General features: G+C 42.3%; 2 protein-coding genes across 12 annotated transcripts in view; one reads left to right on the forward strand and one right to left on the reverse strand.

Moving 5' to 3' along the window:
* The window catches only part of dnm1a (dynamin 1a), a 35,070-nt gene extending 22,634 nt beyond the window's left edge, over nucleotides 1–12,436 (forward strand). For 3 of the 8 annotated variants that reach the window (XM_028417720.1, XM_028417724.1, XM_028417726.1), the window contains 7 exons: nucleotides 6,580–6,689; nucleotides 6,804–6,915; nucleotides 7,109–7,123; nucleotides 7,278–7,448; nucleotides 7,539–7,780; nucleotides 7,865–8,068; nucleotides 9,984–12,436. In XM_028417720.1, coding sequence (XP_028273521.1) covers nucleotides 6,580–6,689; nucleotides 6,804–6,915; nucleotides 7,109–7,123; nucleotides 7,278–7,448; nucleotides 7,539–7,780; nucleotides 7,865–8,068; nucleotides 9,984–10,014 — 885 coding nt within the window. In that variant the 3' untranslated portion in view covers nucleotides 10,015–12,436. Of the gene's footprint in view, nucleotides 1–6,579; nucleotides 6,690–6,803; nucleotides 6,916–7,108; nucleotides 7,124–7,277; nucleotides 7,449–7,538; nucleotides 7,781–7,864; nucleotides 8,069–8,880; nucleotides 8,919–9,983 lie in introns of all 8 variants that reach the window. The other 5 variants (XM_028417721.1, XM_028417725.1, XM_028417723.1 and 2 more) reach the window with 3 other exon arrangements.
* A 1,000-nt stretch (nucleotides 12,437–13,436) lies between these two features.
* golga2 (golgin A2) lies at nucleotides 13,437–27,428 on the reverse strand. 4 transcript variants are annotated; one of them, XM_028417752.1, is made up of 28 exons: nucleotides 27,343–27,428; nucleotides 25,856–26,005; nucleotides 24,895–24,963; nucleotides 24,338–24,490; nucleotides 24,024–24,070; nucleotides 23,747–23,810; nucleotides 23,119–23,178; nucleotides 22,226–22,306; nucleotides 21,666–21,704; nucleotides 21,462–21,524; nucleotides 21,128–21,221; nucleotides 20,920–21,026; nucleotides 20,740–20,798; nucleotides 20,467–20,608; nucleotides 20,290–20,379; nucleotides 20,063–20,170; nucleotides 19,868–19,955; nucleotides 19,447–19,589; nucleotides 19,088–19,306; nucleotides 18,648–18,761; nucleotides 18,342–18,566; nucleotides 18,038–18,137; nucleotides 17,533–17,624; nucleotides 17,160–17,400; nucleotides 16,900–17,058; nucleotides 16,702–16,808; nucleotides 16,419–16,611; nucleotides 13,437–16,301 (listed from the first exon to the last, which is right to left on the reverse strand). In XM_028417752.1, exons 1-28 carry the CDS (start codon nucleotides 27,388–27,390, stop codon nucleotides 16,033–16,035), a joined length of 3,324 nt encoding a protein of 1,107 aa, XP_028273553.1. In that variant the 5' UTR covers nucleotides 27,391–27,428; the 3' UTR covers nucleotides 13,437–16,032. The 4 variants fall into 4 exon arrangements, with proteins under 4 accessions (XP_028273553.1, XP_028273554.1, XP_028273556.1 ...); XM_028417753.1 differs by lacking the exon at nucleotides 24,895–24,963; XM_028417755.1 differs by lacking the exon at nucleotides 24,338–24,490.
* Nucleotides 27,429–27,506: the final 78 nt, after the last annotated feature.

Below are 27,506 nucleotides of genomic sequence, written 5' to 3' on the forward strand. Positions count from 1 at the left end.
TTGAGTGATGTTGCTTCTCCCTCATCTCTCCCTCATTCTTTATTCCTGAGCCGCCACTTCATCTCCCGATTTCAACTCAACCTGATGGATAATGGCGTTCAAATGCTACTTCCCAGAGCAAAAAAAAGAAAAGTAAAGTAAGGTGGACCAGTTGGAGGTTCGACGTGGCAAAGGACTGGCCACCAAGTTCCCCCTTGAAGAGACAGAAGGAGAAAAGGAGCAAGAGAGAGAGAGAGGAGATATGGAGAGAGAAAGAGGAGGAGCTCGCCGGCCCCCCATTTTTCCTTTCTCCTCTTTTCTTTCTCCCCTCCCTCTGTCTGGCTTCCTCCCCCCTCTCTCTCTCTCTCTCTCTCTCTCTCTGTCCCGCTCACTGTTTTTTTTCTGTCTCTGGCTTATGAGGAGAAAGTGTAAGGTCAAAGGTGAACAGGAAGTGAGACGCATTCATTTTGCGTGTGTTGTAAAGTTTGTGTGAAGGATTGGCTACAGCGGGACGTTTTTCTTTTTTTTAAGTCGCACACTTAGGCAGATGGGAGGGTGTCTGTGTTGATCTCACATGGAGCCATGTATGTGTTGCAGAAAGCATCTGCGTGTTCCCCCATTTTTTTTTCTGCGATCCAGTACATGCGTGCATCCCGAGATTTGGTACATGTGAGCGCTATACGTGGTTTTTGAGTGATGGATGTGTGTGTGTGTGTCTCTGTGTGTGTAGGAGTGGGGCTGGATACGAGCAGAGGCTCCGTGGTCTTTGTAGCAAGGGCAGGAATGTCGGCGTTTTCTTGGCAAGCTGGAGGAAGCCTTGTAATAACTCCAGATGTGCAGCCCTGTGGTCTCCATCTCTCTCTTGCTCCCTCTGTTTTTACTTCTAAAGCTGATTTCCTCTCCCTGTCCAACTCGAATAAAGAGCCCTTTATGCAGCTCTGCAGCCCTCCCAACACACACATGGGGTGGTGACAAGGGGGGCAGGAGGTGTGTTGGGTACTGGTTGGAAGGGTGACATACTACTGGTAAATCAGAACCAGAGTGAAAGTGTGTGTGTGTGTGTGTGTGTGTGTGTGTGTGTGTGTGTGTGAAGAAGGAGAGGTTTCGCCTCCTCACACACTCATTTTAGGTTTCATTCTTACCTCTGGCAGACAGCAGTAATCAATGCTAGTGTTTCCAGGTGTATATATGTGTGTGTGTGTGCAGTGGCAGCCAGCGTGTTTGTTTTAGCTATGGTTTCTGAGCCCCGACCTGAGCTCGAAATCAAAGCAAGCAGAATCCCAGGAGAGGCGAGTCAGCAGTCCTGGTAGAGACAGAGGGAGAGCGAGCGGAATGGAAATGGAAGGAGGAGGAAGAGAGTGAAGAGGAGGCGAAATGATGCCCATATGAGCAGAGAGCTTCCACAAAAAAAATAAAAAAATGTGTGTGTGTTTGCTCTTAGAAACCTTCTGGTCTGTATTACCACAGGACACGCCAGTTCTTTGGATCGGGCTGCACCGTAGCTCCTCTGTAGCTGAGAAAACAAGCCAGAAAGCAGAAATGACAGAAATCAATCCTCATGGGAGATAAAATGGATCATTGTTGCAGTCGAGTTTTGGGTTTGGAAAGAGTCAATGTTAATGGATGGGTGGGGGGGTTGGGGGGGGGGGTGCTGCGGTCGCACCAACATTGTTTCCACTGTTTGGAGGCAGCTTCCTTTTTTTACTCAGTAAAGCCAGAAATACTGAGAAAGTATGCACACACACACACACACACACACACACACACACACACACACACATCCAGTATAATCTATGATTCCTAATTTATGAAATACAAGCGCACAAAAAAGAATCCTTTCTGCCCTAAACTTTTGGGATATTATATTAAAGTGAACAGTTTGTGTGGCTGTATCCTGAGTGGCTGAGTTTGCATCAGTGCGTTGAAGGTATTGATTGTGTATACAGACAGTGTACCCATTCGTACATTAAACAGATGTGTTCTGAAGTTCTGCAGCTAGTTTTACAACACTAACATCCATTAGCATTGAGGAATAGCATGCACATGAACCACACTACAGCTTTCTAATATCATATCATGCCCTTATTATTTGTTTCTTCACAGTAGAAACTGAAGAACAGCACATTTTCAAAAGTCTGCTGTCTGCATCTTAGCTTAGCTAGACTAGGAACAGAGAACCAATTAGCTGACCAGAACCCACTGGGGTTCACTGGTTAATAGCCAATGCTAACCATCTTGTGCAGTAATACTATTAACCTCTAGATGGACTACTAGAGGAAGGGGATGTTGCACTAGAAGCGTATTCTGATGCATATTAGATATAGATATCAGAGCATTAAGCATTGAAACCATCCAACAACCAACCTGTGTGACCATCTGCTTTAAAAGCTGGTGTTTTAAAGCTGTATGAAGAAGACGTATTTAATTATAGAAGGAAGTGTTGTTGGACAATATACGGTGGAAAAATGAAAACCAAAACCAGTAATGAATAAATTACTGAGTGCTGTAAAAGAAAACATTGAAGAAGGAGGCTGGAGTTTGTGAAAGGGAAACGAGATGAGATGAGACCGCAGCTTGTTAAAGGGAGCTGAGGAGGTACACAGGCTAGTTTGTCCTTTATATCCCGCGTGACTGATGAGATGATGAATAACGTATGATCACTTTTCCACTGCATATCCATAATAACATCATGTCAAGTACAAAAAAATCATTACAGAAACAAAGTCTGGGAGTCGACCCAAAGAGATAGAGGACAGATAAAAAGAAACCACAGGCGAGTGTGTGTGTGTGTGTAATTGTAACTCATGTTTTAGGAGCATCAATCTGTTTACACATTGTGGTAACTGGCTTTCCTGTTGGAGAGCACATGGTCATAATGTATATCATACATAATAAATATGAATTTTTGGAATGAAGATGAGGAACTTTGGACTCAATACAATGAATTAACAGTAAAAACAAGCTTTATGTTTTACAAGTGAACTTTTAGCTTAATGTATTTCTCAGTTTTAGGTGTATTACATAAAACAACTGCCATTACAAAACCTTTAAAAAAATATTTTATATGAAATCCACATTTTGGTTTTGCCTCTCTGACACTGAACACACCAGTTACCTCTCATCTAACTGACAAGCGGCTAGACGTCTGTGGATTTTTACATGTTTATATGGTTAGTTGGCTGGTCCTTCCCCCCCTCCAATCCTTCCTTTACTCTTTGGTGGTCACCGGTGATTGATCACTTGCCCTGGCTAGCCCCAAGGTTGTAACACTGACCTGCAGAAGCAAATGCAGAGCAGACAATTAAGTTCTTAGCAATTAGCTGCTAAACAGGAAGGCATCTCTGAACTGCCAGCCTTACGTTCAAATCCTCTTTCAACATCTTCCCACAGAAAGAGCCAAGCAAATAAAAACACAAGCCAAAAATCTGCTGTCATAGTAAGAAAATGCGAGAATTCATGAGAACCTAGACGCTTCTGATCCTGCAACATTTGTGTGTAGCTGACAGCTAGACGACCCTTCCTGTCTGTGAGGTTATCTAGCACCACTTTGCTTTATAAATGAGGAGCGCGGACACACTGGCTTACCCAAGGTGATTTGTTATGAACATTATTTCACAACCATAGGAGCTCGATGAGTCACGGACAGCTGTGTGTTTTTACACATTGTCTCAGAATAGCTCCGATCGAGGCCGTTCCCATTGGTTTTTTTAAATCTTGGCAACATGTAGCCTTACTTTAAATAAAGGCCAAACAGCATTAAGTCACATTAAGTTTCCTCACATGCTCAAACACATGGTACCTACAAACCAAACATAGGCTCTGGATGCCTCCGAATTTTATTATATTATGTATTTGTTTATTTTTTTTATTAGTTTTTGTGATTAACTTTAGAAGTATGTATTCTCAAAGTGCGCCACTCCATGCAGCTTTCACCCATCTCCATCCACTACACTCCAGTAACTCTTCTATGTGTTCAATATTTTTTCTTTTTATATAAAAAAAAAGACAGAACTCAATAGGGAAATGGCAAAAGAATGGAGGGAAAGAAAATCGGAGGGAGGTGAGGAGGAGGGTTGTGAAAATTGCCGTTGGCTGCCACCCAGGGCCCAGTCTTTGTGGTAATGAAGGGTTAGAGGCAGCGTTATTGCTCCCAGATGCCGTGCGGCTTCTCCGCAGCCCTTTGATGCATGGCCCAAGTCACCAGGACTTTTCTATCAGACTCCCATCAATGTACACACACTACTACTACTACTACACACACACACACACACACACAGATGTGTGCACCCTCTTAAACCTACATGGACGCTGTAAACCAGTGTCTTCTTGGTTTTACCAACCAAATTACTCATATTTGTTTCAAAGTGTTAATTGGGTAAGGCTTTTGGTAAGGACCCAAGTATGTGTGTTTTGGTGTTTAGCTTCTCCATATGTGTGTGAGGTCATATTTCGTCCACATTTTCATACTGAGTCTGTGATGTTTTTTTGGATGGTGAAGAACCTTTTTATGAATGCAGAAGTGAACTTCCTCTGGCTGCTCATAATGAGCCTGCTATTACTCACTAGCAAAACAAAAACCATGAAAAGTACATTGTTCACACACTAACTACCAAGTGCACTGCCTCAGCCGCTGTGTGTGTGTAGGTTCAGAAAAAAGGAGGATCACACCTGTATAAATGGAAAAAAAAAACTAATAAAACTAAACTTAACTGGTCTGATTGCTGGATTATGAGGTTGCTGCATCCAAAGTGGACTTAAAATGTCAACTTTTCAGAACTCATACACACTCGTGCATACACACAGACATTAACACAAGTGCATTAACAAATGGCCATGGACCCACACATAGTTTTATGTTACCCTGCTTCCTGGGTCATTATTTGTAAGTCTCATGACAGCCACTGCTCTGCTCATTCCTTGCTGCTCGTGTGTTTGTGTTGCAGAGTAAAAGGTGAACTAAGTGTGTGTAGTGTGTGAATGTTGTATTTATTTTACACAGGTCGTGTGTGCATCTGCGTGTGTACACGTTTGTTGTCTCATGTGTCCCTGTGAGTGTGTTCTGAAATCTGCACAGTTGCCCGCTCATGCTGACTAGATTTTGTTGGAACATATGGGAAAGCACTCAGCTCCCAAGTTCCCCAAACACACACACACACACACACACACGTAAAAACACACACTTTATACAAAGAGATGGGAAGAAATCAGATGATTTGTATAATAATGTAAAACATAGACACTCATCCTGCACATAGTTGGTGTTGTTGATGTGGTTTTTGTCTCTGCTTAAGTTCATTTTCACTTCACTTTCTCCACATCATGTACACACACACACACACTAGCCCCCCTCCTCTTCCTCCTTTTCCAACTCTCCTGACTGGATTTACTGGCCAGAGGAGAGGAAAATATATGAATCAGTCCAAGGTTGCTCACTCCCAGAGAGAGAGAAAGCCAGAGAGCGAGGGGGAACAAGGAAAAGGAGGGAAAAAAGATGGAGAGGAGGAAGATGTAGAAATAAGGAACAAATAAAAGAAAGAGAGAGAGAGAGAGAGAGAGAGAGAGAGGGAGCGAGCGATGGAGGACAGGGACTCAGCAGTGTTATAAATGATGATGTCAGCAGTCTGAGGCGACTGCTTGTTTTTTTGTATCGGGGACACCCAGGTCTGCCGGCGCTGCCAAATGTGTCTGTGTTTATATGTGTGTGTGTGTGTGGATTTTTACATGCATTTAGGGGATATGACCATTTGGCTGCACAGGCTATAAATCCTTTGATGAAGGAGTTTGGTCACACACTCTTTCTCTCTCACTTACACACACACACACACACACACGGTGGGTTGGGCAGGGCAGGCCTGTGTGGTTAGCCATCCAGATGGTTTTAAGGTTAGTTAGAGACTATGCTCAAAGGTGCTGTTTGCAACCGAAGAATTTCTGTGTGTGTGTGTGTTTGTGAGTTTAGTGTATGTTTATAGAAACTCATTCACCCTTTGCTATTTTTAGAATTTGGTTTTGTTTGTTCTTATTTAACAAAAGGTGACACACACACACACACATGAATAATGCACCTCCATGTTGATAATTGTGTATCTTTACAGAGTGTAACCACAACAGTGTGTGTCTGAGAGAGAGTGAGAGATAAAGGAGGAGAGTTCTGGTATATGTCAGACTGATTTCACTCACTTTGAGGTTCCCTGATTCATAAATAGTTGCACGTCTGTATGTCATATGTTGAGGGCAGATTTACAGCTACAAGAGATTTCTACTCTCTCTCTCTTGCTCTGTGTCTGTGTGTGTGTTTCTCATTTGTTGCTAGCCCCCTTTTTTCAACTCTGCACAACTCTAATCAAAACCACAGACTCACAGACTGTGCACGACTTTCCCTGCTGTAAAAGTGATGTGTGAGCGTTCCTTTGTCCTTTGTGTTTGTTCCAGATTTTTCTCCATAATTGCTGCTCAAACTGATGTTCAATTTATAATTCTGTTTAACTCTACATTTCTTATCCCACAATTATCATAAACTAGCTACTTTTGCTGTAACACACACACTTAACTCTCTGATCATTTATTCCTTGCTTTGTGTTTCTCTTCCGCCCCCTGCAGGAGAAAGAGAAGAAGTACATGCTGCAGGTGGACAACCTGAAGCTGCGTGATGTGGAGAAAGGCTTCATGTCCAGCAAGCATATTTTTGCTCTCTTCAACACTGAACAGAGGTGACAACACACACAGCAGATACAGATGTTAGAATGAAAGAAGAAGAAGAAGAAAACTCATTCTATGTATTATTCCATCCTTGACATTTTTATTGTTTTGCTGTGTGTTCATAGAAATGTGTACAAAGACTACCGTCAGCTGGAGCTGGCCTGTGAGAGTCAGGAAGATGTTGATGCGTGGAAGGCCTCCTTCCTCAGAGCCGGAGTCTATCCTGAACGGGTCACGGTGAGATTCAGTCAAAATCCAATGCTTTTTTTCCAAATTCTGTAAACATTATACACTGTCATTAGCATACTGTTCTTGTCTGTTAGCTGTTAATGTTGTTGTGATGTTTATTTATAGTCCATTTTAATGTTGTGAGGTCTCTCATGTGGTATCTGTCCTTTTCTATGTCTTCTGTATTTCATTATCCTTGTAGGAGAAGGAAGGAAAGGTACGTTACATCATGATTTTTCATCACATGTTGTATTAAAGTGTTTGATTACAAAACAAATTTTACTGTAAATGGTGTTTTCATTGATTTAGCTTACAGTGGTTAGTGATTGTCAGTGTTACCAGCAGAAGCTGATGATGTTTTGTCTCCACAGAGTGAGGGCAGTGATGAAAATGGCTCTGACAACCTAATGCACAGCATGGATCCCCAGCTGGAGCGGCAGGTGGAGACCATCCGCAACCTGGTAGACTCCTACATGGCCATTGTTAACAAGACAGTCCGTGACTTGATGCCAAAGACCATCATGCATCTCATGATTAACAATGTGAGTCATCACCCAGGGACAGTAAGACCACTGAGCTTTGACCTCTTTGCGTCTATAATTTCGATGCATTTCTTTTCTCTCTGTGTTCAGACTAAAGAGTTCATTAATGCCGAGCTGCTGGCCCAGCTGTACTCATGTGGTGACCAGAACACTCTGATGGAGGAGTCTCAGGAGCAGGCTCATCACCGCGACGAGATGCTGCGTATGTACTATGCCCTGCGGGAGGCCCTCAGCATCATCGGTGACATCAGCACGACGACTGTGACCACTGCCATGCCGCCGCCTGTGGACGACTCCTGGCTGCAGGTGCAGCGTGGCGGTTCCGGTGGAAGGTGAGGCACACACTGAGCGTGGACTTGGTTCGGATGCAGCACCGGATTTATGCATCGCCTAACCACGTATGTGTTCTCCTCCAGGTCTCCAGCCACCAGTCCAACCCCGAACCGCAGGGCTCCACCGGGACCCCCAGCCCGCCCGGGCTCTCGTGGACCTCCACCTGGGCCTCCTCCTGCAGGTGGACCCCCTGTCCCGTCTCGACCAGGAGCTTCTCCTGACCCTTACAGTGGGCCACCACCCACTGTGCCCTCCCGGCCTAACCGCGCACCCCCAAGTGTGCCCAGGTGAGTGAAAACATGAGGGGTCTTTCCATCTCAACAGCCCTTCTCCAGCTCCATCCAGGACACCCAACCTGTAGTTTATATTATAATATTACCCAAGCTGAAGTGTGGATACTTACTCTCTGTTACCAAGGGGGATGTGAAGACACCTGGATGAGGGGATAAAGGAGGTAAATGGCAAATTGAGGATAGACGGATAGATTACTAGTGATCCCTGACTAGATAGGTAGACTGTGACATGATCATAATACATGGATTTTTCCCCTCTCTTGGGTAAACGTCTTCCCTTCACCCAGACCTTTTGGTATCATTCTACTGCCAGTGAACTGTCAACACGCTGTCACTACAAACAGCTCATAATCACTGCTTACACCCACCTCACCACAGTCTTTGTCTGAAATATGTCTGTGCTTTAAAGCGCCTCCACTACGAGGGTTAAAACGTGATTTAAAAAAAAGTGTTGGTTTTTCTTTTTGGTCTCCGTTAGCTTTGCACCTGCTAATTTGCCCTGAGCTTGCTTGTGTTTGTGAACTAGCGAACTAACTTATTTTAAACCTGGACTGAGCTATTGTCCTTATAGCAGCTTGTTACCGCACTGACGTCACTGAGTAAAGCTCTCACTGGACAATGCAGCAATAATAATAAAAAAAATCCGATAAAGGAACGCCTCTGTGTGTTTGAGCAGTCTGGTCTGAGAGCTGAGCACATGCGACGTTGGTCCTTTCCTGCACTGTAACTGTCTGCGCTCCTTTTCTCTCTTCTTCATCCCTCTCTTCCTCACCACACCTCCGTCCCACACATTGTTCCTCCTACAGAATAACTATCACTGACCAATGAGGACTAACGTTTTCTGGTATGTTGGGTAATGTCCTCTCCAGCCTCCCTCCCTCCCTCTCACACTGCATGACATTTCCTTTTTTTTTTTAATTTCCTCACTTTTCTGTTCTCTTATCTCAGAGCGCTGCATGGGCAAACACACACTTCACAGGGTGTTTGTGTGTTTGCATAAATGTCTGGGCTGATGATCATTTATACTTTAACAGGAATGACACCAGAACTGGAAAGGATTCAAATGAAATATCCAAACACTGTGTTGGTTTTATGTTGTATATGGTGTGTCATGACATTCCACTCATGATTATCTCTGTGTCTGATCTTGTATCACCTTTCAGTGCAGTGTGTCTAAATCGGTCTAATTTTATAGTGTTTCATATGAAACAATCTGAAAGGGGATCATCACTGTAATGCTTGCAAGTTATGGTTAGCTTAGCTTAGCATAAAGACAAAGAGATGCCTGCTGCATGTTTCTGGACATTGTCTGAAAACAGTGAGCTACAGTAAAGTCCAGTCAGGGTAGCAGTGTCTTGTCCATGTAGGGTTATGTAGCTGAGATTGCTGGTGATAAATGGGAGCGGTAGCAATCTTGTCATCTACCTCTCAGTAAGATAGCAAATAACCACAAGTTCAGTTTTTGCTTATTTATCTAATATCGGCTATTGGCCTTTTTTTAAATGAATACCTGTTTATCTTCTTGCCAACAGCCTGTTCACACAGTTTTAACCCCTCTAACTTTAACACTATATCTTGCTTATTTATAGAAATTACATGACAGACCATCAGCTGTGTAACTGCATGTCAGATATGCAGTCGAACAGCCGACATTTGCCTTCAATTGCAAGCATATTTTACATGCTTTGTGGCCTTGTAACCGAGCCTGACATCATTGTGGTGTTGGTTGCGTTTGTGGGTTTCCTCCATGTTTTTCTGTGAACGTTCAGTATTTCTGTGCATGAATTTGCACATGGAGGAACCACATCCTTAACTTGGGAGTGCTAATGACGACAAAACACACACACACACACAAACAAAAACTAACCCTTCCTCTCTTCTCCTGTTTATATCTTTTCCTGTGTGGCAGTCGGAGACCCCCACCTTCTCCAACCCACTAGACCTCCTCCTTCCCTTCTTCCTCCTCCTCCTTCCTCGGGATGAGAGGCCACAGACAACAGCGCCGCCTACCTGTCGTTTTTCTGCCTCCTCTGACCGGCATCGGCTCCCTTTCTCCTGCTTCTCCCTTACGACAAGCCACGTCTCTTTCTCCCTCACCCCTCTGTTTAACACAGAGATGCAGAATACTTGAACAATACCTGCATGACTCACATCTCCCTCAGCTGAATAAACTACAGATGAAATCAATCATAAGAAACATACACATGCTTACGTAAATACACATACAATATATATATATATAGCATAGACAAGCAAACACATGCAGAATATTTTCCTGTTTTTAACTTAAGGGGTAGACATTTAGCATGAATTATGCCTGAGGACTTTTTTCTCATGTTTTATTCCGGGTTTGTTTTCCATTTCCGTAAAGAAATACTTCACCAACAATAGGTTTTGTATCACAGAATCACCCTGTATTGCATGTCATGCTGGAAGAAAAAAATAATTTTTTTTTTGACAAATGTTTCAGGTCTGGTTTTTGGTTTGTTCTTGCAACATACTGATTCTGCATACTGAGTGGTTTGATGCATGTTTTGGAAGTTCATCAGTGCATCTCTGCTCACTTTGATGAAATGCGTCGCTTACCTGTGCAGCATTTCAGCTTCCGCGTTAGTGCCCGATACAAACCACAGGTGAAGTGTTTCTTAAAGGGATGTGATTTAAGCTGAACCACGTGCTTCAGAATCACAGGCGGCGGACGCACGTGAATCACATCTTACAGTTGGACTTGAAATATCCAAAGAGATGAACTATACCACACACTCCACACTACATCTAGCTTGGTTTCCCTGTTGTCACCTTCACCTTTTGATGATTTCAGGGATTTTCTGTGTTTTCTGAATCTTTAAAATCTTTTATTTTCTCTCCATTTTTGCTCTAATAACAGCCGACCAAGCAAGGGCGGGTCCTCTCGGCCTGAGAGCCCCCTGCCTCCATTTGACTCATAGAAGAAAACACCCCCACCCATTCTCCTGTTTACCTCCACTCATCTAAAACTCTCGGTCCACCCCTTATTTAAAACAGACTGCAACATCCATCTATCACTCACTCACTCACTCACTCACTCACTCACTCACTCACTCACATGAGGGAGGAGGGCTTGAATGAAATGAGGAATAGATCACCCTCCGATAGCTCCGACTGCTGCTGCTGCTTCATCCTTCCTATCCACCTCCTCTTCCTCCCTTAGCATAGGACAGGAAGAGGGATCATCCATGGGACCCTCTGCTTGTTGCAGTCTCCAGAAGGCCTCTCTATGTTATTAAACCCATTTCTCTTTCTCACACGAGCACCGCTGTTGTCTGTGCTTCAACAAAACCTATGCAACACAGTAAATGGTTTCTCAGACGTACAAACGGGTGCCTCCCAGGCCACTTTTCCTTCCTCCCCTTTTGACAGAAATGCTGTTACTGCATTACTTTATTGAGGCGGGATTTAAATAGAAATGTGCAATAAATACAGTAGGATGCCCTTCTGCAGTCTCAGGAGGAGGAGGAAATCTTTGGCCAGGATTGCACCATGAGACTGTTACGTAGCTCCTTACACATCCTGTTCATTCAGGGAGACTGAGGTCCGTTAAGTATTTTTACCATGTGAAGTCAATCACGTTCAAATTTTACATGTACTGACAGCAAAATAATTTCATCCAGGTTGATGATCTGCCATTTCCTTTTCTGTTTCTTTTTCTCTTTTGTTCTCTTCTTCCTCCTCTCAGTGGTCACGGGGGTGAGTGAGAACATGAAAACAGCCACAGTCTATGCATATTACAAAACTAGCTCCCTCTGTTTCATCGTCACATCGCTGTCCCACACCCCGTTGTTTCACCCCAGTTTTCTGTCACAGCTGTGATGTGTTGTATTTGACCTAAATAAAAATAATTGATATCATTCTAGCCATTTTAAAACCTCACTGTCACTTTACTGACACCCCCCCCCCCCTTGGTGCATCTCAGTACTGCAAAGCAAACACAGCTACTTATTATTTAACAATACATAGTTTATTATGGGCATATTTTAACGTGTTATTATATATATATGTATGGTGCATCTTATTGGACTTGTACTTCCACTGTTTAGATGAATTTAGTCTGCAATGTATGAATATTTAAATTATTATAGGGAAATGAGTATGAGGAAATAATGTCAGAAAATAAAAACGTAAAAAAATCTGTATATGTAATACAGTGGCGTACTGTATATGGACAGGTTGTTTGATACTTTTGCTTGTAGCGGAGAGGGTGTGTTTGTTGTTCTTGTCCGCTCTCTGTGTGTAGACGAGCAGAGAGGGACGGTGTGAATGTGTGCAGGTCCTGCTGAGGGGAACCTGCTGAGCTCTGTCAACACATTAAAAACGTCAGTGTGATCTTGTCTTTGTCCTTTTTTTCCCATAGGTAAACATTAACCCATTAAAGTACATGGTTCAATGTTATAAAGTCCTGCAGTGAGGTGAATAGTCTTTTGTTCAGTGGTGGAAAGTAACTAAGTATTTGTACTTTGTTACTGTACTTAAGTAATTTTTTATTTATTTATACTTTACTTAAGTACAAATAATAGTGCATGCTTTATAATTTTAAGCAGCTGTTATCCACTACATTTCTACAGTGTTTGTAGTTACTTGTTACATGTTATGAACACAGTGATGGACTGATGTGAGGTCAGACTCTGCATGGAGCTGGTGTCACGCTGCCAGCTGTGTTTCTATAATGAGTCTCAATCATGATGCCGGTGCTCTGGCTCAGTTAGCTACTGTCTGCTAACACAAGTCCATCCATTAATGTCTGATTAACATCAATCATAACATTAATCTACAGCAGAAATACTTGCACAGTAAAAATGGTGAATGCCTGTTTTTTTATTAGCAGCCTCTCTGTTCACTTGATGCCCACAGCCTGCCTCATGACACACAGACCTGAAAATGTAAATTAACTACACATGGTCCATTTTAATTTTAAGATGATTTCTTTGATTATTTTAACCTGTTCAGATCCTTTGCAATAGAAATCAATAATATACATTCGGAGCGTGAGTACTTTTACTTTTAATATTTTAAGTACATTTAAAAGTAAGACTTTAGACTTTTACTTAAGTAGGATTGTTGATGTAGCACCTCTACTTTTACTTACTCTAAGTATATATATTTTGCTGGGTAATTGTACTTTTCCTCAAGTACCACGCTTCAGTACTTCCTCCACCACTGCTTTTGTTTGGATCCTCGTAGTATTTAAAGTAATGTAATGCCCGTTTACTCCAATAAATATTCAGACTTTTGCAGTTTGTTATTAATGTAAATGGCAATAACAATAAGAAAAGTTTGCCGTCTTTACAGCAGAATAATATATATATAAAAAAATAAAGATGCACTGTTTAAGTTGCTCAATCAGTTTTATTCAGGAGAAAGGGAGAAAATATTACTCAAGAAAAAAAAAAGCTTCTGTCAGAAGCAGCACTCAAACCAATCAGTCCTCTCAATGATCCTTCATTACCATCCTACGCTCACTTCTAGTTCACATTAAAACTGATTAGGTTGAGATTCTAACTTTTTCAAATAATAAATAGAATATTTTCTCTTTTCTTATGTCAATCTTTGTATTAAATCACAGCCAGTCAGTAACCGCCATGTGCCCAATTCTCTTCCAACAGACACACAATCCACACTGCCAATACACATGGCAGAGCAGCTTCCCCTGCACACACACACACACACACACCAGGCATAATGAATATACAATATGTTACACAGTTACAGTATATACACCAACCTCTTTTTACCGGTAAAGACAATAGATGCTTTCTTCCATTAAACAGTGAATTAGAAAGTATGGAAAATCATTATATCCACATTGTTTTGTTATCTTACAAGCCCCCAAAACAGCACTAAAAAAGGTTTTAATGTTTATTTACGTCTTGTTAAGACCACTCACCAAAGAAAGTTAAAAAAAAAGAAAGAATGATGAAGCGGTTGGCAACTGCTTTGTATAAGATTTGAATAGCAAACTCTGCACAAACGCTTGCTGTCCTATGTTTGGATTAGTGATAAATATATGTGTGCAATGTAATGATTTAATACACGTCCTCAACTAAGCACAGGGGATTCCAAATAAGTGGGCAAATATGAGTGTGTGTGTGTGTTTTTAAATATAAATGACCTTACAGTGAGGCTCAGGTTCTTGCATATTAAAACCATGGATAAACACAGAATCAATTAGGAATGGGGAAAAAGATTAACCATTCTCCAATCTACATTTGTGAACACGAGCATCACTCTTAAAGCTCGACACCTGCCATTCAAAGAACAGGTCTTGTTTTTAATGCCCCAAAGCAGTTTGCAGAACATAAGAATGACAAATGTGACTTTTTTTTCTCTACTTTTGTAAAAGAGAGTTGTTCATTTTCTCAAAATCGGACTGGTCCCTCAACTTTTAGAAACAACTTCCTGAAACAATCACTCTCACTCGTATCAATTTCTATTCATATGCCCAAACTATGTCCATCCTCTAAGTGCAACACCACACAAACACACACACCGACCACAAAATGGATGGAATCCTCAGCGTGACACTTCATAGGACTCCCTTTCCTCAGAGAAGCTAAGAGGCTTTGTGGTAGAAACATCACTGTCCGCCCAGCCAGAGAGGACAGCGCTGAATGAGAAGCTTTCAACAGTTTTAGTGCAATCATACTTATATAATCTGATAGAACTCTACAAACAAAACAAAAACAACAAAAACAACAAATGCAATTTTGGCTGAGGAGGAAACAGCTTGGATTCCACACACACAAACTTTCACACATTCCAGTTAAAGATGTGCGTCAACTCACCTTTGATATTGGATATGTAAAACTAAAAGTAAACGTAACAGAACTTATTAATAGTGTCAGTTTGTTTATAGACCCCATGAAACTGCAGGTACCTTAACCTGTACCTTAACACCTAACAACCTAAGAGCAAAGACATGAATACAGTTTGAGGAAAGATATCATGGAAAGCTACCCAAGCGATTCATCTGAACAACAGATATTTCTCTAAGCCTTCATAGCTTTGACTAAATGTGTTTTTTTCTTCATGGGGTCTTTAAATTGCAGCTATACCTTCAATGAATGTGACTAACCACCTGTTTGTAAGGGTGGTGACTTCTCTCAGTCTGACAGGATCAAAAAACAAAAAACATTTCACTATTTTGTACAAACGTATGACTGATTTTCAGTGTTTGGAGGACAAAGACATAGAAGAAAAGGTTGTTTTTTAGGAACAGTACTAATCAGCGACTCCCGCCTCCTCCTTCCTGATCTTGATTATGTTACTTAGCAAGCTCTCCACTTCAAACCAGAACAGCGCCTACAGTTGATGTGCACTAAGTCCTTTGTACTTGACTTAACCTTTCTCTCTCACTCGGCTTTCATTAATTAGACTATCGTTCCGTTATCCTCTTGCTGCGCCCTTTCCTCACATCACACCAACACACTGGGAAATAACAGGGTTACTACATTCAAACGCAATGCTCTTTTTTGGCATGTGTACAGTGAACTAAAACAAAGACTTGCACTTGAATAAAGTTGCACACAAACAAGCTGCTAACCTCTGACAGCTCTTTAAGTACTGTATCAGCTCGAGGACAGAATACACGCCCCCTTTATTGCACATTATGTGAGATGGGAATTCAAAACTGCGAAAAGGAGAATAATCGAATTGCATTCAGGAAAACCGATTATCTCCTCTCTGGGAAGAGCATCATAGACATAAAAACAACATCTGGAAAATGCTCTTTCACTTTAACCACGCACACATTAGTGCCAAGACACACAACAAAGATGGGGCATTAAGGAAACTGGGTCCTTCTTACATCTGTGACCAGTTTTATAAGGTGTCCAATGTCTGTGATCAATTACCTACAAACATGTCAAATACCTCTTTTACGCACGCACACGCAAACACACACGGGTCTCTGCCAGACCCACACCTCACACCACCAGGATCTTGACTTCATCCTGTTCATCTGGTCGGTAAAAGAAGGGGATACAGGGGTTGTCCCCGAGGAAGTGGGGTGATCTCAGAGCTCCCTGAGGGTTCTGGATCTCCTGGAGCAGCTGCATGATTTGCTGGGCTGTACCATCCTCACTGGGCACCAAGGGTTTGGTGTCAGTCTGAACAGACCCAGATTGTAGTGTCTGGGATGAGGTGGCTTCAAGACCTGTGGTGGGCTCAGACAGAGGGATGACCTCCATGGCTTCTGGAGAAGTGAAAGAACAAAGGTGAAAAAGGTCAAACAGTTACACTTCTGAACATCTTCTGGACCCAAGACCATTGTGAAATTGTTATTGAACAGCTTGGTGTTGGTTGTGCGTACCTGCTCCACTGACACCATTGGGCTCTGTGTGTGCATATGCTTGGTGTTCTGAGTGAGAATGATCCTCCCCAACAGGAAGCAGGTCGGGATTCCTGTTGCCTGTGCTGGCTACAGCTCCAGTGTAGCGATTGTACCAGTCATTCCTCTCAGCCACCAGCCTCATAACGAGATCCTGCAGCTCAGCCAGCTTTGCCTGAAGCAGAGGTGCAACAGGAGAGACACAGGTTGACAGGTGAGCTGTAGCTGCTGTGAAACAGGTTTGGAGGTTTTGTTCAGAAAGTACCTTCATCTCCTCCTTGTCCTGAGCCAGCATGCTGATATATTGCTCTTTCTCTTGGTGTTTCTGTTTCATGATGGCCCGCTGACTCTGGTAAAGGGCTATGTATTCCCCTGGAAAGACATAACAACATAACAGCAATGAGTCATGAAGTACCAACCCTCCTAAACAGTTAACTCTCACTGTGTTATTGTTCAGTCTCACCTATGGTGTCAGTCTCTCCTGACAGCTGGATGCAGCGGTGCTCCAGTTCCTCCACCCTCTCCTTTAGGTCAGCTTTCTCCTGCATAAGGGAGGTGAATCGTTGTTGGAGCTTCTCCATTGCAGCTTGCAAAGCCTGATGAACTTCCACTGGTACTCCACCTTATGGTCAACAGCAAACACAGGGTAGAATGAAGGTTAATATATCAGTCCACAGTATAGTTACTGCAGTATAGTAACATAAACAGTCTCCTTTTTCTAACCTGAATGTTCATGACTGTGTTCACAGTGACCAAGCTGGTCATGACTGTGATCATGTTCATGATCATGTTCGTGATCATGGCTGTGAACTGAATTGTGGCTGTGGTGTTGCTGCTCTAGACTGAGGGCCAAAGCGGTCTGGTGCCGGGCTGCCATGTGGAGCCTGTGCTCCTCCTCCAGTTGCCTTCTAGCCTCGTCTCTTTCTGCTTCCAACTGGGCCAAAGCTCCATGGATGAAATCCTCCTGTGGGAAGACAGGAAGTGGAAATGAGATAAGTGAGAGAGAGAGAAAGCAATGAAACTGTTGAACACGCGTATTTCTTGTGAAGACATTTGCATTAAAATTGGCCATGGCGATATCATTCATCACCCTTACCATCTCTTTCTTGCTCTCAAAGTCTTCTGGGATGACTATAGAGGAGGACTTCTTTGGGCTCTCCTGAAGGGACTGGCTTTCCACTCCATCTCCTATGTCGCATAATTTTAATAATAATTCAATTTTTTTTCACACTTTCTCAAGTGGGTATCACATTTATGCTAATCTGCCACATCTGTATTTTGACTCAGGCACTGTTACTATCCTGGCCTTGTGGCTGCTGCTACCATCATGTCTAAATTTAAAGGTGAAACAACTGCTTTGACTTTCCTCGCCTGTAGGTGGCACACACTGCTGTTGTCACTGCTGCTCTGCCAGTTGCTTTGCATCAATGACACTGTCTAACTGTAAAGACTACAGTTTCTTTTTCTTTTAATTGCAACAAAGACATTGTGCTGCAAACAGCATTGTTATATAATGTCATGTAAGTGCATGCATAAAAAATATATCAGAAAGAGAAGGTCATATAAATAAATGGGCAAAAATAGTAATGGAGGAGACTTACCTTGGTCTCTGGATGATGTCACAAAAGCTGAACTGCTCAGCAGCTCCTTCACCTCGGCCTTCAGCTGCTCATTGTCTCTGACTAACAGTTCCAAACGCTCCTGTGAGAGGAAACATAGTTATTCAGAACAAAATCAGAAATAATTCATGTGTATTTTAGGGGAAGCGACAGCACATTTTTTATTACATGTTACAACTTTAACTACTCAGAATGTAGCACACAGACTACAGAACTACTAAAGCAGTCTATACAATGCTGGTTGTTGTTTACAGACTTGCCATTAACAGCCATGTGAAACACACACCTGGGCCTCTTTTAGTTGACTGTGACTCATCTCTAGCTGCACACGACCGTGACTTTCATCATGCTGCAGCCGGTCCATGAGCTGGCTCTGCTGCAGATATTGCTGGTGAAGCTGTTCCCTCTCTGATGCCAGAGCCTGGTAGCCAGCGCAGTACTGCTGCAGGTGGGCCACCACCTGGTCCCGCTGCTCCATCAGACCCAGAATCTCTTTAGATTTTAGCTCCAGCTGGAGGAGAAGAATAAAGAGGGAGATTAATTGCCCTTAGCTGTGACATAAGCACCATAGAACCACACTGAAAATACATACATGCTCTTTGACATTGTGCAGCTCCTCTTGTAATTCACCCATTCTGCGAGCCAGCTCTTTTTTCACATGTTGCTCTGACTGGATGGCCGTGGTCAGCTCCATGTTCTCATTAGTCTGTCAGAAGGAAGGAGGAATAAGAATTTTGGCCTTAAGACAAGAGCCTTACACCCGCAGAGGTAACAGTGAGGTTAGGAACACACTTGAAAGCTTTTTTTAGAACTATAAAACTATAAAACAAAGACATGAGAAAGATAAATTCAGACAAAACTATTTTAAAAAATGTAGGTAGCAGGATGCAGGAAGATGAGATACAATCACTGCAATATTCCCACAAGCTGGGAGAGAAAGATTGGACTATATATAGATAATAGAAGATGTTTAAATAACAGTAAATGTGTCGTCTAAAAAAGACAGATGGACAGTTAAGATTTCAGCCTCACCAGTTTGACAAAACCGTTCTGTAGTTCTGCCAGCTGGTCCTTCAGTGTACGGTTCTGGGTGAGAGCACGGCTAATAGTGGCCTTGTCTGACTGAACATCCTCCAACATGCGCCGGCGGTCCTCTGCCTCCTGATCCTGACTCTCTACCTGCCGCTCCAGCTCCCCCAGACGTGTCTCCTGTTCTGCACACAGGCGGCTCAGCTGCTCATTATCTCGCAGCTGGGGGAGATAATACAGAGGATTTACAAAAGTGGTTCAGTTCAGATTTACTAATGATCTTTCAAACATTCAGTGAAAAAGCAGACAAATATGTGTCACGTTAAATTATTTTATACTAAAGAAAAGAATCCAATGCATACCTGTGCCTGGTACTGTGCAGTAACAGTGTCTTTCTCCTGTTTTAGACTGGTGAGGGCCTCTTTCAGAGCCACCTCCTGCTCTGATGGTCCTGAGGGTTGAGGCTCTGCATTCTCCTGAGCTTCTCGCTCTTGGGACAATAGTGCTGGACAGGAAAAATGAAAAATCATTTTTTAGAGAAATACAGCAGACATAGTCATTAACTATTAAGTACTAGTAAACAAAAATGTCAGTAAGCATGCATTAGGGTTGCATATAAATAAGCGTGCTCCAGTTTCCTTCTGAAGTTTACTGCCTTGATCTTAGCAGCAGTGTAATCAGGTGTACTTTGCAGCAATAGAATCTGCTCTGGTAATGGTATCACTTATTTGCCAAAAGTACTGAGTATGAGAAGCACTGAAGGAGCGATGAATGTCCTCTCACCTGCTGCGTTTTGCAGCTCTGCGATGCTGGCTTCCAGTTCTTGGACTCTGTTGATATTTCTGTCCCTCTCCTCTGCCACCAAGGACACCTTGAGAATGAACACAAACATTGACAAACATCAATAAGCCACATTAGAAATGATACCTCTGCTTTCAACGCTGCACTCAAACATAATCCATGCTCCTGTTCCAATACCTGTGTGAGCAGCTGTTCTGTTTTGTCCTTCCATACACGTCCTTCTTCTTGGATCTGCTCTGCGTAACAATCCCTCTCTGTCTTAAGCTGGGCAATGGACTCCATCAGCTGCAATGTTACAGAGGGGGACCACAATGTCAGTTTACAAGATTTTATAGTCTTAATCAGTCAGGGTTTTAGACATCACTTTCAAATGCAAACAATTGTAACAAAAGGGCCTTGCACACTTGGTGACTGTGTGCTTCCAGCTGCTGCTTCTCTTCCAGCAGTAACTGGACCTGCTGGTTGGCGCTGTTGGGATCTGACTGACTGGAGCACTGGAGAGAAATTAGAAGGAAATGTTAAATGTTTCACCTCACATAACTACTGTTCAGCTGTGGGTCTTTGCCTGTATTTTAATATACCTGTTGTAACATGAGGTCAGCTATCTCCAGCCTCTTGCGCAGATCTTCTACCTCCAGCCTCATTGCACCATTTTCCTGTGTGCCGAGTTTTAACTGCTCTGACAGCTCTGAGCTCTGCTGCTTCGACTCCTCACTCAAATTGCTGTAAACACACATATGCAGAGATTATTTGTGACCCAAAAGATGGGACCCGGGAATTCTGCTCATGCCTTAAATATCGAAGCAATTCTTAGCAAATCCTGTGCTTATTTATATAAGAATAATGTGACTTACTTTAGTCGAAACACCTCTAGTCTCAGACTGTCTCTTTCCTTTTCAAGCTCTTTGTTGTACTGGAGACAAAAATGAAAACACTCAAATCAAAACATAAAGACACTGAAGAAGAAACATACAGCTGACTGTATTGTAATTTAATTTGTAAACGTAGATACAACATCTGCACTTGGAAGTTACCTTCTCAAACTGTTTCTGCTGTATCGACACAGATGAGAGAGTTCTCTCCAGCTCTGATACTCTCTGCTTTGTAGCTTGCAGACGGTTATTTATCTCCTCTGCCTCAGCTACACACACAGATACAAACAGTGAGAGACATGCACGCGCTGTCAAGTGACTGCGGTATGAGTAAGAGCTTGCCAAGTTCATTATGTACACACACACGCACCTGTTTTCTGCCGTGCAGCCTGTTGTGTGTATTGCAGTGCTGTTTGTAACTCAGACTTCTCCGACACCAGTATGCCGATGGTCTGGATATGAACCTTAGGACAGGACAAAATGGACACAGCTCTTCATGAGACTAGTTGTCAGGTGATGTTACTACAACCCCTTAATTAAATCAAAACAGAACACAACTCAGTGCTTCAGCCTGTTTACTTTTGCCTGGGTGAACAGTCACAGCAGGGTGGTTCGAAATTCATTCGATCTTGGGTTACATTTTTCAGAGTGATTTTTTTTTAATCATTTGTACGGATACGCTTGATAAAATCACTATGATGTACCTGTAACTGCTCGCGCATGGCTCCCTGCTCTTTTGAAAATCTCTGATCAAATTCTTTCCGCTCCTGAAGGAAGAGAAAAACAGAGAAAAACAGAGTTCATGTGTGACCATAAAGGAAATGAACCAAGCAGAGCAGAGAAAAATGTTGAGACAGGAATAAACAGAGTCAAGCTGAGGGGAGACACTGAGGGAAGACACTGCCTACCTTTTGTAGTTGATCTGTGAGCTCCTGAGACTGCTTTGCCTGCCAGACCAACAGGATACAAATATATGTTTAGGAAAGAGTATTTATTTATTTTTGAAATAACTTTTTAAAGCAGTGTTGCATGATTTTAGCCAACAAACATAACCAACATTCTGGCAAAGAACTCATGCCAGACAGGACACCAACAGTATAAACTGTTATGAAGATAAGTTTTATGCTTGTCAGATGATTGAAGCTTATTGAAGTTAGTGTTCTAAACAGGGTTGAAAAGGCCTCATTATGCACTGCTGCTAACAGCTGTGGCCACAATGTGCACCAACAAGGCTCCTAATGCTGAGGTTATACTTAGTAGACATATATTCAATTTAGCCTAAGTAAAAGATCCATAAACATGAACACCATGCATGACCTCATTCCTGGTAATAGTTACTAAAGATGACAGGCAGGATGCATTACAATACATGCACTGATGTAATCAAACATGGAGGTGCAGCAAAAAGGGCTACTCCAATCACACGAAAGTAAACACACCACCAGCATGCATACACACAGCTTCTTACCAGCTGGTCTAGCTTGGTATTGAGCTGAGAGTTTGTTAGCTTGCTGGATTCCAGGGCGGCTGCCAGCTCCTGGTTCCGACTCTATCACGTGCACACATGCATCCGGAGGAAAAAAAAATAAAATAAATAAGAGCGGGATAAAGTGCAGTGGTAAAAGTCAAATAAAGAACATATGGGAGGAGGAGAAAAAATATAAATGTGAATTATTAACATGGAGGCAAACAATAGCACCATTACAAGTGGTGTAAAATGTGCTTTCAATGAGAAGTGAAGCAAAAACATTTTGATACATGATGACTGTTAAACTGATAAATGGAGCCGGTTGTGAAGAAGGGACTTATCACCACCTGTCTGAGTTAATGCTAGATGTGCACTGGATTCCTATAACACACACGTCATATAAAATGCCCTTACATGGGCCAAATAGATATGGTATGGTATTTGATTTTTGGGCAATAATGTGCATCCTAAAACCCTCACCCCTACAAAGATCACTATGTAAAATGTATACTGCTATTAAACTGGGAAACTCCACTTGTTCCACTCCATCTATTTACAAGAAGCCTTACATACAGGCTCACTTGAGGAAGTATGTGATGCACTGTTGTTGGTTAATTAAATTACACAGACTGGGAGAGGTCACCCTCACACACAGAGGCTCAGTAAGGGCTGTATAGATCACACTGGCATTATGAAACCATGAGGCTAGCACAGCTAGCTAGCAGGTGAAGAAAACATACTGGCATAGTTTGATAAAATGATACCGCCCACAAGGACCTGATTATACTGTGAATAAAATATGCCACATACTAGGTGGTATTGAATGACTTGATGGAGTTCCAACTCAGTACTGAGAGCATCAGTATACAAAACATATTAGATTTCCATCATACCTCAAGTTCTCGGTCACTGACAGGAGGTGCACTGTCACCATTCACATAAGCAGCAGACGACTGTAATGACAAATCAACATCTAAATTCATCTATTTCATACACAGAAGATTTACATGTATTCACATGTAGATTTTACATGCAGCCAAATGAAGAAAGGATTGTGAAGTGCATAAAGAAAAAACATGTTGCTACAAGCACACACTGTGGATGCACTGCAGATGGACAATTTTTTAGTCAGCAGTAGCTACACTTATATTCTGCCACAATGTGGGGCGGTAACACTTAAGTAATGATGTTAAGATAATAAGAACTCAGAAATAACCACATATGAGAACGTTGAAAACAAAAGCGCACTTTGTGATTTGCTTTTTGTAAAAGATATATTAAACGGGTTCAGTGGATCAGTTGATGTGAACAGCGTGTTTGAGGCCATTAGGGATTAGAGATGGCTGATGGTGAAAATGCTTCTAGTCAATTCCTTCTAAGAATAGATCCAACACACCCTGTTTGAAAGTGCCCAACACTGGTGGTGCGTTATTGTTAAAAGCTTAACACTGTGTGACAAAGAAGAGCATGTGTGGTTGTGTGAGACAGATGTGATGAAATTGGTGGCTTCTGACACTGTACCTCAGAGACCAGGCCGTTCAGTTGTTGCGAGAGCTGCCGCAAGCTCTCAGTGGAAGACAGGGGTCTGTGGGACAACATAGAAGCACATATTAACACTGGTTTCTCTATTTCCTCCTGTAAGCAATCTTAATTTTCACACTAAACGCAAAAATATGAAAATAGTTACAAAAACTGACTGAACTTTCAATGAATTCTTACATCCAAACTAATGCAAAAATAACAACTCCGTGCAGTTTTGTTCAGGATTTCAGTAAAAAGCCTAAGTCAGACAGCCCACCTGTTTTCCTCCATTGAACTCTCATTGCCATTGGTATCAGGGTAGTCCTGCAAAAAAAGAGAGAAGGTTAAAAACCAGAGGAAATGGAAAGCTAGACAGACATACATAAAAAGAAAACAGTGAGCACATTTGATCAAAAGGGAATTTATGTGATGCCAGGGCATCTTAAATATTGAAGTTTTTTATTTTCATCAAAATGCATATTTTAGAAAAAAATGCAGCACAGCAAAAAGGCACTTCAGGAATGTCTGGCCAGACACGGTAAGAAGGGACAAAACAGAGACAGACAAGCAAAGAGAAAATGAGAGACACACCTGCAGGTCAGCGGTGTGACCGACAGACTCAGAGTTAGTAGCAGTGTTAGCACTAGCAGGGTTAGACACAGGTGAGCCACGACCAGGCTCGCTGTTTGGCTCTTCCCGTAGCGGGGGACCTGAGGACCCCACAGCCTCCATATCAGCAAAGGTCTGAGGTGACACACATACACACAAGGGTACACACAAGTTTAATGTCCACACAAACGGTATTTACAAGCATGAATGAAAATAATGTTCTGCACTGGATAAATTCTCTTGAAGATCACTTAGATGAACTAAAAAATAATGCATATTCCACATTTCTTAACCACAAATGCACTCTCTGGGCATCATGAGTTTAAAAAGAACAGCATGAAGCAAGAATTTCCACTCAGATTGTTCCTATGCTTTCTGCTCTGTGTGACAAAAAGTATAAACACTTCATGGAAGAGGGAGGTATGCATGAGAAAGCAGGGTACAACATAAAATCCTGCAGGAGGAAAGAGACAAGTGTAGAGTAAGAAGCATCAAGCGGGGAAACAACAAAGGGAAGAAAGACTGAGACAGCGGCTCACCTGGAAACTGCCATAAGGAGGGAGGACTACTCCATTGCTTTGACTAAGTGCTTTCAGAATACTGTCAAACTACAGAAACAAGAAACAAAGATGGAGAAAGAGGTTCGAAATGGAAGAGGTTAGAAATTTAGAAAAGGACAGGTAAACAAACAAGAGTGCAGAGACACAGCTACAATGAGAATGAGGTCTAGAAGTGAGAAAATAAGGAGACTATGCCAAGTCCAGGAGGTCAGTAAACACCGGCTAAGCCAGAAGAAGTCCACCAATTCCTAAACATGACCGCAACTCTAATTTACGCAACTAATCAACAGATCCACATGTGAGCATCAAGAGGAAGGGAGCATGAGATTAAGCAAAAATGTAACTTCTGTTGGTAATAATATGATGTAAATTATTGCAATTGTCAGGATTAGCAGTGAAATTATTCTGCAGCCTGGAGTCTGTTTAAACAGAGAGAGAAGCAGGATGACAGCTGTCTCATGAACCGGTCCAAATCCAGGTCAAATGCCATTGAGTAGGCGCGTGTCATATGTGCATCTGCTGTCAGAATATGTCTACATGTGCTCTCTAGCTCTTTTAATTTGATTAAAGAGCTTTAATACAGGCTAAACCGATGGGGACAATGCTCCTATTAATATTTAACAATATGTATGACAGAAAAAAACAAATTAAGGGCCTATCAGTACCCTTTTCTAAGTTTAATAGCACAAAAAATAAACAACATCACTGCATGATCTGGGAAAAAAGCAATAACTTATGGAGACACTACATTAGTTTTTGCTATGCATAACATGTAACGCTTCTGTGAGAAGCCAGCATGACTTGACAAAAAAACTGCCATGACAGAGTTTCTCGAGTGTAGAGAACAGTTACATGTTCACGATTAGATCAAGTGATGAGACATAACCAGGCCATCAAACATTCAAAGGGCAAATGACCTGAAAGCATCTGAATGGCTTACATTATCTGGAGAGTTTCTGTCTGATGAAGGTGCATCGTGCTGGCTCGGTCCCTTCACCTTTCTCTTCTTCTTTGCCCCTGCTCCACCAGCTCCTCCTCCTCCTCCTCCTCCTCCAGTAGCAGGGGAGCTCTTCTGCTGGAACTCTTTCAGCTAAGAAGCACAGAAGGGAAGGAAACAACAGATAAGTGAGCAAGGATGTACACTAGTGAGTAGTTCTAGGCTGTCACAATGAAAGCTACTTCTTAATTTTTAGAACTTTCTGATATGCACAGACAGAGCAAAGGATCTCCAATGAATCACTTTTATCATTCTCTCTGAATTGGGGATGTGGATTTGGTCTGAGATGAGGCTCGGATTCTATGATAATACACCGGAGGGGCCACACAACGATCCAGCTCCAAATGCAGACAGGAATAAACAGCTACAGCTAACAACTTATTGACAGCCACATTGACTGGCTTGTTTAACTGCTTACTATTCTAAACCGAAAGAGAGAAAAAAGCTGATGACTTTGGGCGAATTATGAGCATCGCTTAAATAAATAAAATATACATGAATAAAACATGCATTGTAATGCATTCATGTGTTTAAACATGGGCCCTTTCCACAACTGTACAGGGGACCAGAGGTGGGAAATCACCGTAGCAAGTGTAAAATACTAGAGGTGGATAGCAGCAGATGTTAAGATAAATTTGATCACCACGACCACTTCTGCACTTAGACTGTGGGACAGAGAAAAAATGCTGACGAGTCGTTTCCTGAAGCTAACATTTCACAACTGATAAGGCCATCTTTCTGGCTAGCCACACAACATACCTAGCTAAAGCGCACAGCAGAACAGAGAAGAGGGGTGTCAGCTGTCAAAACAGCCCCCGTCTATGTAGCTAACTGTGCTACAGTGCTAGCTTGTTAGCTGGGTGTTTGTTTTGTTTTAACTGTTTCTTAATGATCATTTTCTTCGATCGTTGATTTTTTTGCAGAAAAGACTAAATGCTTTCCGGCTGCTGCTGCTGCTAGCATTCTATAAAGTCACACGTAACTATTCATTTGCTAGTGCAACTAGCTCGCTAACGTTAACTTGTCTGTTAGCTTTGTCAATTACTACAAATAACATTAGCTAGAAGGACAAGTGGAAGCGATGTACACCGAGAGTACGTGAAGTTAATCACTGACTAACTAAACGACATGGGATGCTACAAATACTTCTACGAACTAAAAATAGTCTACATAATCTGGGAAAGTTAATGCTATCTGTTTGCGGGCCAGGAGAAGCATCGGTCTTTCCTACGCGCTAAAGCCCCGACGGGTGCGAGAGAAGCGGAACAAGCGAAAGCGCATAGGTCGGACAACGTGTAATGACAACACCCCTGCTCCGTAAAGAAATGTGTAACAAGCGATCAAAAAAGCCGGAAACACAGACACGCACGCTAGAAACGAAATCAGCATTTATTGACACATGTACCCTAGTCAGTTGTTAAATACTTTACCTTTTTCTTAGCTGCAGCGAGTTTTATTTGCCTACTCTGGTCGGCCATCCTGCTGCTCTGGTCAACCGACCGAACCACGTCATCAGTTTGGTACCAGTGGGTGTCTTTGCCGGTAGGGGGCGCACAGCTCAGACTGCCATGATCACAGAGACATACATCCAGAA

This window comes from Parambassis ranga, chromosome 12, assembly GCF_900634625.1.
Source record: "Parambassis ranga chromosome 12, fParRan2.1, whole genome shotgun sequence".
Classification (NCBI taxonomy): domain Eukaryota; kingdom Metazoa; phylum Chordata; class Actinopteri; family Ambassidae; genus Parambassis; species Parambassis ranga.

Excerpts from the sequence above, each read along its gene's own strand:
- golga2 (XM_028417752.1), bottom strand. The coding sequence starts at position 27,390 with ATGGCCGACCAGAGTAGGCAAATAAAACTCGCTGCAGCTAAGAAAAAG. Across the intron at positions 20,609-20,739 it reads CTAGAGGTGTTTCGACTAAA|CAATTTGAGTGAGGAGTCGA; the intron begins GTAAGTCACATT and ends GTGTGTTTACAG. Across the intron at positions 18,762-19,087 it reads AGAACGGTTTTGTCAAACTG|ACTAATGAGAACATGGAGCT; the intron begins GTGAGGCTGAAA and ends TCCTTCTGACAG.